Source organism: Arctopsyche grandis, chromosome 5 (assembly GCF_051622035.1).
Source record: "Arctopsyche grandis isolate Sample6627 chromosome 5, ASM5162203v2, whole genome shotgun sequence".
Taxonomy (NCBI): domain Eukaryota; kingdom Metazoa; phylum Arthropoda; class Insecta; order Trichoptera; family Hydropsychidae; genus Arctopsyche; species Arctopsyche grandis.
This window is the reverse complement of record NC_135359.1, coordinates 28,465,933-28,479,150: the sequence shown is the minus strand read 5'-3', so window position 1 is coordinate 28,479,150 and position 13,218 is coordinate 28,465,933. Positions and strand designations below refer to the sequence as shown.

At 34.6% G+C, this 13,218-nt stretch overlaps 1 protein-coding gene across 1 annotated transcript; it reads right to left on the bottom strand.

Annotated features, from left to right (window-relative positions):
- Window positions 1–1,178: 1,178 nt before the first annotated feature.
- On the bottom strand, window positions 1,179–12,277 carry REPTOR (repressed by TOR). The gene is made up of 7 exons (XM_077431391.1): window positions 11,749–12,277; window positions 9,089–9,574; window positions 4,709–4,889; window positions 4,285–4,492; window positions 1,689–1,939; window positions 1,490–1,609; window positions 1,179–1,405 (listed from the first exon to the last, which is right to left on the bottom strand). Exons 1-7 carry the CDS (start codon window positions 11,989–11,991, stop codon window positions 1,311–1,313), a joined length of 1,584 nt encoding a protein of 527 aa, XP_077287517.1. The 5' UTR covers window positions 11,992–12,277; the 3' UTR covers window positions 1,179–1,310.
- Window positions 12,278–13,218: the final 941 nt, after the last annotated feature.

The window sequence follows — 13,218 nt, the reverse complement described above, 5'->3', positions numbered from 1 at the left end:
TATGCGTTTTTTTTACGTTTTTCATTTGATACATTTTTTTTCAATTATTAAATATATTTTATTTGTGCATATACAATAGAATTTTTGAAATCCAACGTTTGGTTATACTTTTACTTTTCAAAAATATAATACTTGAAAACTTTATATTTATACTCGAATAAGAAGCATACATTGTGCTGTTAAATACAAAAAAAAAAATACTTTAACTGATTTAATTTGATAATAAAAACACTGATGTATTCATAGGAATGTGTGCATTACTAATTGATTACTAATTATTTAATCATATTCTTTGTATAAACATGATTTTTAACACATGATCGTTTACAACGTCTAGGAATTTAGGAGTCTTCAAAAAAAAATTTTGTCAATGATAGAAATAAATGATAATTAAAGTGATACTGTTTTCACTGTCATACTAAGTAGTCGGTAATATTTAAAGACTTAAACGTCTATTCAAAATCTTTGTATAAGTACAAGAGCCACCTTAGATATAATAATAATATAGCCAAATGAGGATATTGCTTGAATTTAAAAATATGAAAATAGTAAAATTTTTAAAAACAATATATAAACATTTAATAAAAACATAACAGGGACGTAACTAATTACACCACTGTCAACATATTGTTAAAATATAAAAAAGTTAAGTGTAAAATTTTGTGCAAATGCAAATAAACAGATTGAAACATAAACAAAAAATTTGATAACATTATTTAGAATATTTGTAGCCATTGTAATATTCCAAAACACAATAAAATATGAAAACTATATTGTAGAAAAATCTTAAAAGTTTATATAATAATAATAATATTTAATGAATTAACATTATATAATACATACAATGTCGAAAATATATTACTTATTACATATGCATTACATATAAACCGATCCAGCGGAATTATTATGACCCTGAACTAAAATAATATGACAAAACGATTATTCAACATGAAAATATATAAATAACAATTAAATACATAAATATTATGAAGACACAGAATTTGTAATTCAAAGAAATATATCACAATGTGAAAGCGAAATAATATATGTAGTCAAGTATATGTCGACTTTGTCGTTTGCGCTTGGAAAACACGATCATCACTCTCGTAACAGAAATACAATGGATTGTATCAATTTGTTTAACCCGTATCAATTAAAAGTATGGTTAAAACCTATCACAAATGATAATTAAAAAAAAAAGTTCATATAACTAATTTGGTACGTATGAAATGCTGTAAAGTATGCATATGATGATGATGATGTGTTTCTAGAGCAAGATCATAAAATGACTGCATCAATATCGCCAACGTTTAAAATTCGTGTAGCCCTCCGTCTGGCACTCCCGATTTTACCTTATCGAGAACTCTGTTGACGAATTCTGACGAATTGCCGGCTATTTGGACTTCTGAAAAACATTACGCAAAAACAACATGATAAAAATCGCTCAAATGAAAATAAAAAACAAGGAAAAACCTTGTAAAACACTTACTTGTTGCACTATTGACCACTTTTTCAATATCGGAAACGTATTGAGGCGCCGTGATGTTTGGATCTGTTATTTTCTTTGTTATTAATTTTTTAATATACGATATACCGTTCATCAATTGTCCTGCAAAATTTAACAAAATATAAAATATACTTTCATCCAACTGCTTTTCGTATATAAAACGTTGAATCTATGTACTCACTGTGTTCATGTTGAAGTCCGTATAATTTTAATTTATTAGCCTCGTGTTGGGCTTTCTTTTTGAGACGACAAGCCCTTGAAGCTAACTTATTCTTTTCTTTTCTGCTCTTCGGTCTAACATTGAAAGGCAATTCACTAACTGGGGTCATATCGTTGATAATTCTACCGAGATTATCTAACTCTTTTCCGATCATATAAAGTTTCCTTGGATTTGGTGTCAAATCATTACCATCGCCTTTTCTTGCTTTCCCACTATAAAAATAATAAAAAAAAATCTAGAGTATACATTCAGTAAGATATATAATTAACACTTTGTGATCGGGTCACGAGAATTCTCGTGTTTGAGTACCCAACGCTTGATGGCGGTTCACGAGAATTCTCGTGTTCACGTAGTCTGCTCTTGGACTGCGGATTACGAGAAAACTCGTGTTCTTAAAATATTTTTAATCAACGACATCTCTATAACTGGATACATACTTCATATACAAATGATAAAATCGGAACCTGTGTTATATATTTTGTCTCGTGGAACCATTTAAACTCGTAACATGTGTTTGAAATTTGTCACACCCATTTTTTTCAATCTTTCGCTTGTTTCTTCCTATTTCACCCTAGATGTAGGTTTCCGTAAGACGCTGACCTTTTCGGTTCTTTTGGTCGCTTTCGTGAATTTGAATTTGAATTAATCCGTAAAAATGGCTTCTCGTGCTGATGATCAGGATCAAATATTTGCCGATAATAATGCAACAACACCAGCACTAACGAAGCGTGCAACGACAAAGGACCATCCCCTAGGATTATCTATGGATTTACGAAGTCATAAATTACGACCCATAATGACAAGCGGCACAAAAAAATATCCATGTGTACTGCACAAAAGAACAGCAGTGAAACCCGATACTTTTGCGAGTTCTGTAACGTTCCACTTCATAAAGGTACCTGCTTTGATAGATGTCATACACGCGTAAACTATTAATTACCATTTGTAAATATTGTATAAAACTATTATTTATGTTATAAGCCATTTTTTAATTAAAACTTTAAAACTATAAAACAATATGTATTTATAAGTGAAAGTAAAACTTTTTTGTGTTGTGGTGTTCATAAATAGAATCTGCAGATACTCGCGAGTACAAATCAAAATTTTTATTGAAATTCAATGAGGACTTCGAGAGTTATACGAATTTTAGCGAGTATTGAGAGTAAACCGCAATATCGCGAAAACACGCCCGCTTTCGCCTTTCAGGCGGCCGCGCGACCTACCCGCTTACAAAGTGTTAATAAGAAACTGTATTATCATTAGTAAAGATCGGCTAGTAAAGAAGGATGCTTTTCAAATAACAATAGACTGCTCCATTATTGTTCAAAGCAAGAGAGCAAAAAAGCATGGTTTTTCTTATAAATAGACAAAAGTGAACCATTTTTTGTGCGAAAAGCATCCAACTAACGCCAATCTTTGATCCATCATATATATAATATCGCTATTCCGTCTGTGTGTCTATCTGTCTGTCTGAGATAACGCTCGCGTAATAGTCTAATAGTCGATTCGACATACATACATATTAGGGTTTCTGACCCGGATCGACCCGGAACAAACATTCCCGGGAATTCACGGAATTTTTGTTGTCCCATGTCCCGGGAATTCTTATCTCGAATCCCGAGAATTGGATTTAAAAAAATATTGAAAATATACAACATTTTCAAGACTGCACGAAGGGAAATAATAAATCAAATACACAAAGAATCGTAAAATATTCTCAACTTTTTTTTTTTTCCATTTGTTTTTTCCATTGCTGGAAATTTTTGTACCAAATCTAGAAATCAGCTTTCGGATTCTCATTTAAATATTTTAATATTCTTAAGAAGCTACTTTAAATAAGTTTACTTTTTTTATATTTTGTAAATAAATAAATATTTTTTTTAATAATAAAAAATATATTAAACTGAAAAAACATTTAACATGTGTCCCGGGATCCCGGGAATCCCGGGAACAATCACAGGGTCCGTCCCGTGTCCCAGGAATTGAAAAAGTCTGGGAATACAGAAACCCTAATACATACATATACATATGTATATGTCACAGCTAAACTACTGCCAAAACGTATATACGAATACAATAACAAAAGAAAAAAACTTCTATATATACTGAGAATTGACCGCCATCTATTGAAAATTTACTTGATTAATTAATTTTTCTATCGGTGTTTTAAATTGTTTATATGTACATAGACAGGTAGGTATTTTTATCAATTTTTTTTCATATTAAACAATTAAATATATTTAAAAAGTATTTGGAAAAAAATTCGACCTCGCAGGGACATCGAACACATGACCGACGACACATTTCTTTTAATTTTTTATTTATTTAATAACTTAATATGCCAACACCCATGCGGTGATATGTCATCGGGTACAACACTAGTTCATTTGTATATGAACATTGTACCTCAAAATACTTCAAATTTCTAAGAAAAGTTGAAGTCGCTAAAGAAGTTTCCAAATTTTCATAAATTTCGTGCAAATAATTAAATAAGTGAATATGAAAAGTACACAGAAACAAATCCAGACAAATACATAATGATTCGCGACTAAATTACCTATGTTTGATTCCACGTAAACTACAACTGGGACTGAAAACGGGATCTGTAACTTCATTCAACACGTGAGGATCTTCCAACTTAGTCTTCAGCACTAAGCGCTGACCTTTAGGACCTTTAGCTTGAATATTATACTGCCAAAAATAGCGTTCAGCTTTGGACGACATCTTCTTACGTTGTTTCCTATCCGTATCGTCGCCATCGGAATCTAAAATCAAATTTTCACCATGAAAAAAAAAACATCAATTCACATCAAACGTCCATCGATTCGACGTGAACATTAATCCATGCAGCACTATGAAATAATAATTATGAGATGTACACGTGTATAACAGAATTTCCAACTGATAGCAGACTTGATGATGCAACACACACCGAGTGTTGCACATGCTAATAATAAAAACACTTATTTTGAATAACACACCATTGTCAGATGAAAAGTCTTCATATCTATCGCTATCTTCATCAGTGTCTTCATCATGGGAGAGGTCTTCCTGAGCGCCGGGACTCAACACGCCTCCCGTGGAAAGGGAAGAAGTGGATCCGGCCTCGGCGAGGGAGCCCGTAGACAGTAAATGCTTCCGCGGCTCCCGCCTCTGCCATATCTGAAACAGAACCGAACCATTTCGTTACATCGAGAAGTTTGGGAAGCAACGTGTATAATTAAATACCGATTAATAAGCAACGGCGCGATCCGAAATGAGTGCATAGAAGCTTATGCGAACACAAAAGAAGTATAATTTGAATCAATGCCAGAAACACCGAATCGTGTCTGTTTCCTACTTAACGAATAATGAATGTAAGCCGGCACGGGAAAAAGTGGTGCAATCTTGCGATTTGTCATACTTCTGCATAAACCAAACTTGAGGAATTCATTTAAAATTAGAATCTCGAGGGGTTCTTATGAAAAAATTCCACTGTGAATAACGTGAAAGTAGGCATTTCCAAGAATAATGCACATTTTTTTGCCAAATAATAATAACACACATCCAGGCTGAAATCTATGTGCAAATTATTCCGAGACTTTGATACATATCGAGTTACGAGAGTATTCTCCATGATTCATGTTCAACTAATGCAAAAATAATTAGCATAAGAATGCTGCGGTGCTTCTATTGACACAAACACGTGAGCACGTGCACGATTTAAAATAATATATCAATATTAATATTATACTATAAAAATAGGGCAAAGATTTCTTTTTGGATATCCTGTCATATGTCAATTGTAATAATTATGAGAGTGCAATTTATATGGGAAAAATGAATACATTGCATGATTGTGCAATTTGCGTGTATGGATATTATTTATTGTATTCAACGCATGACAAATTGTTCGATATACGTTCATACGTACATTATAAAATATAACTTGTTTAAATCTATTGAATCATCGCTCCTATTCCATAATTCAGCGTTTCCCAAATGAATTCCTATAAAAAATCTTGCTCTGCCCACAATGATGCTCTGATCAATACTAATCGATAGTAAATGACGCCCGGGGCAAGATTTTTTGCACCCCCACCTTCCCTTCTTTTTGTCATATTTTTCGACATAAAATATGCCAAGAAACAAAAATAGAATACGTATCATATATGTATGTTATTAAATGAAGAAATGATGTTGATTTGTAAAACTTAACTAGTTAGGTATGTATATCTTAAAAAATAGTAAATAATAAGAATTTTTGTATTTTATTGATTTGTAGTATTTTCAAGCGTTCATACTCAAAAAATGTATATATGTAGGTATAGAAAGCATTGTCTTAAAAATGCAACTTCCACTTTCATAGTCGGGCTCAAATCTGGAGCCACGAAATACAAAACCTAGAAAGACTGCATGTTTGACAAACAAATAACTAAGAACACTCATAAACTTAAATGTTTTTGGCGAATTTCGTAGAAGAATTCGTCACCCGCTCACATTGTACTTTTTGAAGTGAAGTTTCTACAATTTTTTTAATTTTTATTTAATAATACTTGGGAATGGCGGCATAGACGATGGATCCAAGGGGTTTTAAAATACATACATAAAGTTATAATACAAAAATCAAATAAGATAAAAAAAGAAAAGTAAAATAAAGAAGTCAAAATTGAGGAAAATAAATATAAAAGATAAACTGCAAGAGGGAAGAAATACAAAAGCCCACTATAAGGTAATCATCAAGTTTAGTTTTAAAAAGGTTTATGTAACTAGAAATTACTAATTCACTGGATAGACTATTCCAAATTTTAGCCACTCTATTTGAAAAGAAGGATTTCCTAATTATTGAAGTATGAAAACATGACAAGATAATAAATGTGTTAAAAAAGCAAATAAATGATGCGATAAATCAAATTGGGAAACGCTGCTTTAGCACACACATAAAATTAGTGCAAATGACATTTTAAACACATTTTTATCCCAACAAACATAATAACATACCATTATTTGCATTACATACAATTTAAATCGTCTAATAAATTACGAGACATTCTAAATATTATTCATTTACCTCACTTATGATGTTTCGATCAGAAAAAATGGTCAAACAATTAAACCGTCTGATAATGGCAATTGCAACAATCTTATCAAATAGAAAAAAAATCATTTTTACTTTTCGTACCCTTGAACGAAAATACAAGATATACAGCTTTTTAGATTCTAATTGTAAATTGTAGGCAAAAACACAAATCAGATTAGAAAGTAAATCACACACAAGGTCAAAAAAGATATAGCAAGCAAATATCTTATCAACTGTTTCGAAGAAAGTATCAGCTTGATTGTATGCATGCACATTAATAGGTCGAGTGCACCGTATGTATTAGTCATATTGTGCAATTAAGATAAAACGCCAGTTTTCAATCAAAATTTTCCGTTTGTACGCAATTATTAACGTTTATTACTTAAATAATATAATTCATTGAATCATCGGCACACAACAACAACAATATATGTATGTGGTGATCGATAACACATGACACCTGTTTGTTTACGTTGTGTAGTCTCGTGTGCGCATACATAAACATAAATAATGAAAATTTGTTAGGTAAACAACAAACAAATTCGACCGACACTCACACTACACACGTTTGTACAAATGGCAATACCGTTTAATTTCTGATACGAACACCGTTACTATTGCGAAAAGCCTACACGTGTATGGGAAATTTGCACGATGTTTGTAAAGCAATTTGAAGTCAATGTATGGATTAGTTGTGCATATGCATGTACGTACATATGTTATATAATAAAATCATCATGAGTTGCAAATACCATATATCATCTCACTTGCGAAAGTACCCAGTTCCGTCTGGACTAACATTTATAAATTTACTTCGGTTACGGTATTTACTGCATAAAGGGAAAGTTAATTTCAATTCATATTCATCTTGGAGTGTTCAAATATGCATGCAAAACTTGCCAGAGATGCATTGAATGGATTTGAATATGAACGAAACTTGCAAAAACATCCCTTTCCCTTTAAATCCAAACCAGCAACATGGCTCAGTGGTTGGCGGGTAAGGCTTTCAACTGAGCGGTCATGGGTTCGTTCCCTGGCCCGGTGTTGCTGGCCAGATCTTGGATATATGTGACTCCAGGTCCAGTTTCCTATAATTTCAATGAAACGGTTCCACCAAATTGACAAAAAACTTTCCTATCAGTTAATAGCATATCTAATTTGTCCATAGATGTCTCTATGATACTGTATAAACATAATTGTTTGTAAATGGCCTGGAAAGCGCATTTAGGTTTACCTGCAAGGCCTTCCTGGTATATATATATTTGTATAAAAAAAATCACAACCCACATTTTTTTCTAATTTCATCAACCCATCTTCCTTGTGGCCTTCCTTTCATCCTTTTAAATTCTCTCGGGTACTATTCCAGCACTTCTCTTGTCCATTCTTTTAACCACGTTACCCACCCATTGCCATTTCAATTTATTCACTCTCCACTATGTCAACTACCCTTATCATACTTCTCAGCTGTGTATTTCGTTTCTTACCTAACCTTATTATTTTATTTTATATACATATGTTTACCAGGAAGGCCTAGCAAATAAACCCCAAAGCACCTTCCTGGCCAATGACAAACATTGATAAACAATTTAAAAAGCATCATAGAAACATCTATGAATAAATTTGACAAACATTTTATAAATCAGAAAATTTGAGATGCTGGAAACTCGAATTTTGCGAGAAACGGAACTAGGTTATCAATATGTTGGAACTGTTTCAATCAAATCAGATAAATTGTCAAACTTTGATAAGAAACGATCGACCTGGAGTCACATATTCAAGATCTGTTCAGCAGCACCCGGCCAAGGATTGAACCAGTGACCACTCAGTTGAAAGCATTACACGCTAACCACTGATCTACGTCGCTGGTTATGCCAAACACACAGCATTCCATACCTCTTTGCGTGCATTTGACTTTGTGTAAAATTTTGTCCAAGCTTCACATCCATACGTCATCACTGGCAAAACACATTGAACAAAGATCTTTTTCTATCGGCGAATTGGCTTAACCCTTTGGAGTGCTGACGTCTTTTCTGTTGAAAGCCTTCCACGCTGAAAATTTCGCCAACATTTCCAATAGTATTCTTGTTTACTTTGTACATGCTCACAATACAACGCCTATCGGAGTTTTTCAGGCCCATGGACTTGTTGGCAAAACGCCGATCGGCGTTGGTCAGCATTAAGGGTTAAATTTCCTCTTTAAAATGTTTCGAATTTTTTTCAATTTATAAGCTGTTGGAATAAAATCTTGGTATTCGGATACACCACTGTCATTAACTTCATAGATTTATCAAAAAAATAATACCTGTTCCAAGCTGAGATGTGTCGGAGCTGACGAGGAGAGTCTGGCTGCGGCTACATGCTTGTGCTTGAGTTGGCCGGTTGGTATCGGAGGCAGTGTCTGCTTCGGTTTGATATTCGACGTGAGCAACTCTTGCAATCCGAGGCATGGAGAGCCGTGGACGCTGCTATGCACGCTGCTCGGCTGACTGCTGTGTCCGGAGCCGGGCGAAAACGCACCGGAACGATCTCTGGTGTACACATCCCTGTCTATACCTTCAGAGTAATAGAGGTTAAAGTGAGGAGAAGGTGTCTGCGTAGCGGGAGGATGCACCTGCAAAGAAGGTGCGCTGGACTTGAACGTCTGCGACATTGAATCTCCAATGTGCAGGTAGAAATTGTTCTCATCGGGGAGGAGCAAGTCATCAAAGTTGAGATTATCGAGTAAAGTATCATCGCTAGCGTTCAGCTCGGCCAGTGTCGGGCCTTGGATCAGGTCGGCTTTGTCCACCTGGAATTAGATAACATATATGTAGTTGTGTTGAATTGTAGTAATACTAGGTATGTAGGTATAAGAATGGTGGGATGATCCAAAAGAGGTTCAGAAAAATAGATTTTATATAATGAGAATTGAAACTGATTCAATTTTGACTAAGAAGATATGATATAGTGAAAGGTCATACTTTTTTCCATGGAGATATTATACATTTGAATCATATCTCAAGGAAGGATATGATTCCAAAGTCTGTTTCATTGCAGTTCCATGTGTATATTATGTACATACATGCATATACAAGTCTGATCATCTGATAAGATGGCTTTAAATTTTATAAATTCTTCCACGTTTGCTAGATAAAAAAAAGTTGTAAAATTGTGATTATTTTATGTGAAACTGAAAGAAGCGTGAATTGTAAAGAAGATTTTGATTGATTCTGTTTTGCCATATGTTGATTTGATTTTGTTTCTGTATATAGATATTTTGCACAATTTTTGAAAAAATATTGCTGGAAAGGTTATAAAAATTTTCGCCTGCAGAACATTTTTTTTGTTTATATCATAAATTTGTCTAGTTTTGTTATTGTAAACAAACTTTTTATACGATTAACAGATATATTTCCTTTTTTTTTTAAATTCGGACAGTATTGAACATTCCCTATGTGAATGAAAAAAAGTGTTATTTTTCAATATATAAACAGTTTTTCGATTTAAACATTAAACTTTTACACAATTTGTAAATATTTAATAATATTTTATACATACATTAAGTACCCTGGGGTATTACAAATTTCTGGGGCCCCTATAAAAGTATACAGACCGGATTCGAAATCGTGCATAAAATATGATAAAGTTTTTCTTTGTCAGAAACATTAATAATAGATTTAGAATAAGCAAATTGTATTAACAAATCTGTTCAGTGAATACCACGAGAAGGTGGAAGCTAGAATGTCCAATTTAGCCTGACGATTTCTAACCATCATTCGTGGACTAAAACTTTTTTTTCGGTTACCGAACGAAGACGGAAACCGCGCTTAATGTACATTCGGAAATGCGTACGTGCGCGCATAAATGCCCCCATTTCAAATATGGAGCTTCTCAGAAAAGTGATGCATTCGCTTTTTTTCTTCAGAAAGTGATTCAGCTTTCATGATATGTACATTGGACTAACATATTATAACAAATTACAATCCGCCAATTACATTACAATTACAATCAAATATCATATAAGTATGTCATTTCAGAACTTTTTTTATTTTTACATGTGTAAAAATTAAAAAAAAAGTTTTTTCATATTTTATAATATTACTAGTGGTGCTACCCGGCTTCGCTCGGTAAATGAAAATGAAAACCATGAAAAAAATATTCATTTATTTTTTTATATTATATTTATTATTTGAATCAAAAAAAAATTTATACTATTCAACAAACGACCAATCACAAACGTCTTTGACCAATCCAGCCAATCAGAAACGAATTACAGACGCCGTTTCGGTTTTATATATAAGACTAGTGGTGCTACCCGGCTTCGCTCGGTAAATGAAAATGAAAACCATGAAAAAAATATTCATTTATTTTTTTATATTATATTTATTATTTGAATCAAAAAAAAAATATATACTATTCAACAACCGACCAATCACAAACGTCTTTGACCAATCCAGCCAATCAGAAACAAATTACAGGCGCCGTTTCGGTTTTATATATAAGACTAGTGGTGCTACCCGGCTTCGCTCGGTTAATGAAAATGAAAACCATTAAAAAAATATTCTTTTTTTTTTTTTTATTATATTTATTATTTAAATCGAACAAAAATTATGATATTTAACAACTGACCAATCCAGCCAATCAGAAACGAATTTGACGACAGCCAATCAAAAAGATTATATACAAGATTATTATTATTATAAAACAAAATAGTCCAAATGCATTTTAGAATGTTGCAAAACTTAAAAAAAAATTGTCAATTTTTAAAAATGGCAACCCTATTTTCACAATCGTAAACATTTAATTGCAGAAAATCAAAATAAAAAAATTGGCATGCAGCATCGCTTTTGTTTATATAACGACAGACCAACGAGCTGACATCACAAAAGTGAAGTTCGATAGCTTTTCAGAAGTGGTGAAGTGGTGAAATGGCGAAACTGCCTGTTGGAATAAAAAATGATGCAATACGAGACGAAATGGCACCTGGAAGATGTCGTCGTCGTCCATGCGGAATGGCTCGCACTTGGCGAGGGTGGGCTCGCCATCGCCATCGCCGTCGCCGTCGTCGACGTCGACGTCAGGGTCGGGGTCGGGGCTCAGCCCCATCATCGTGAGCTGCGGCTGCTGCTGGAACTCGGCCGACTCCAGCTCGAAGCACAGGCTCAGGTTGTGGTCTCTGGCCCGAGGGATCGGCACTCCATCTCGTCTCGTCTCGCCCCACTCCATGTCCACGTCTTTGTTCAGTGGTGTGGGTCGCGCTGCAGCATGGGCCGCGGCGGGGGCCGAGGCGGGGGCGCGGCGGGGCGCAGGCTCTGGGGGCTCCGGGGCTGTGCGGGGGACGTGGACGGTGTGGCGTTCGAGTTCAGCGGGCACGTGTGACACAACAACAACACTCTGGCCGAGTAACAACACAACACGACACGGCACAACACAACACAGGCACGCACACTGGCGCAATCGCTCGTCAACGCGAACAAAACAGCTGCGCGCGCATCCTCTTCAACGGTGGGACGCGGCGCCCACTTTGCTCTAGGTGGTTCTTGCACTATTTATCTATTTTTCAGCTGAGAGCTGATTTACATCACAAAGCACGCCCCTTTGACATGATTCACTTTCCATAGAAATATTCCTTTACAACCCGCAATAAGTGAAAGTAAGAAGAAGTTTGTAAAAATGCGTCGATGGCATAGATGGTTCGGTGATTACTGGTCACAAATTACTCGTCACAAAGTCACTAAAATCTCTATAAAGGAACATCTGGCAGCCGAAAAGTCCATCATACTAACGATAACTATCATAGTAACGAGAACTTGAGTGCCAAATATTGTGTATTCGCGATTTTCATGGCAAAAAATGTCTTTGTGACCACCCCAATGTGACGAATAGTCCAATTACCGGCATAGATATAGAATAACATAGATAGGGCCTGACGCCAGAGAAATGTAATGATAATAGAAGGGCCCTTACGAATAAATAAATTGTTGTCAATATTACGCTGTACGTCTACGTCTATAAATAACCTACAACGCACGGAATACAATCGGATCAATTTACTTATAAAAATGTGTCCCATGTTGTTTATTTATTGTGTGTTTTTGAATGGGTGACCGTAAAAAAGTCGAAAATGTTCGTTTACCATGCATACATATGAAAAACGGTTAGTATATATGTATATATCAGTGGCGTGAGGTAAAACTCTCTCTCCCCCCCGTCGTACATCCTCACTTAATTTGCGCGAGCAGGATACAACAGGAACAAGAGGAACAGGGTTTTTCCTCCCGTATTCTGCGCGCGCACATTAAACAAGGCTGCATGACAAAAATAAAGATAATTTCACCGCATGCCACTGATATATATATATTATACATATATATACATAGTACCGTTTACCATGCACCCTTTTTTTTTATCTTTCGACTTAAGATCTTTCGATTTTCGATCTTTGCCTTCCGA

What these genes read in the sequence shown, in the direction of transcription:
- REPTOR (XM_077431391.1), bottom strand. Translation starts at nt 11,991, where the DNA reads ATGGAGTGGGGCGAGACGAGACGAGATGGAGTGCCGATCCCTCGGGCC. An exon ending in TTACGTGGAATCAAACATAG is followed by an intron (nt 1,940 to 4,284) that starts GTAATTTAGTCG and finishes TTATTTTTATAG; the next exon opens with TGGGAAAGCAAGAAAAGGCG. An exon ending in AGTGGTCAATAGTGCAACAA is followed by an intron (nt 1,406 to 1,489) that starts GTAAGTGTTTTA and finishes AATGTTTTTCAG; the next exon opens with AAGTCCAAATAGCCGGCAAT.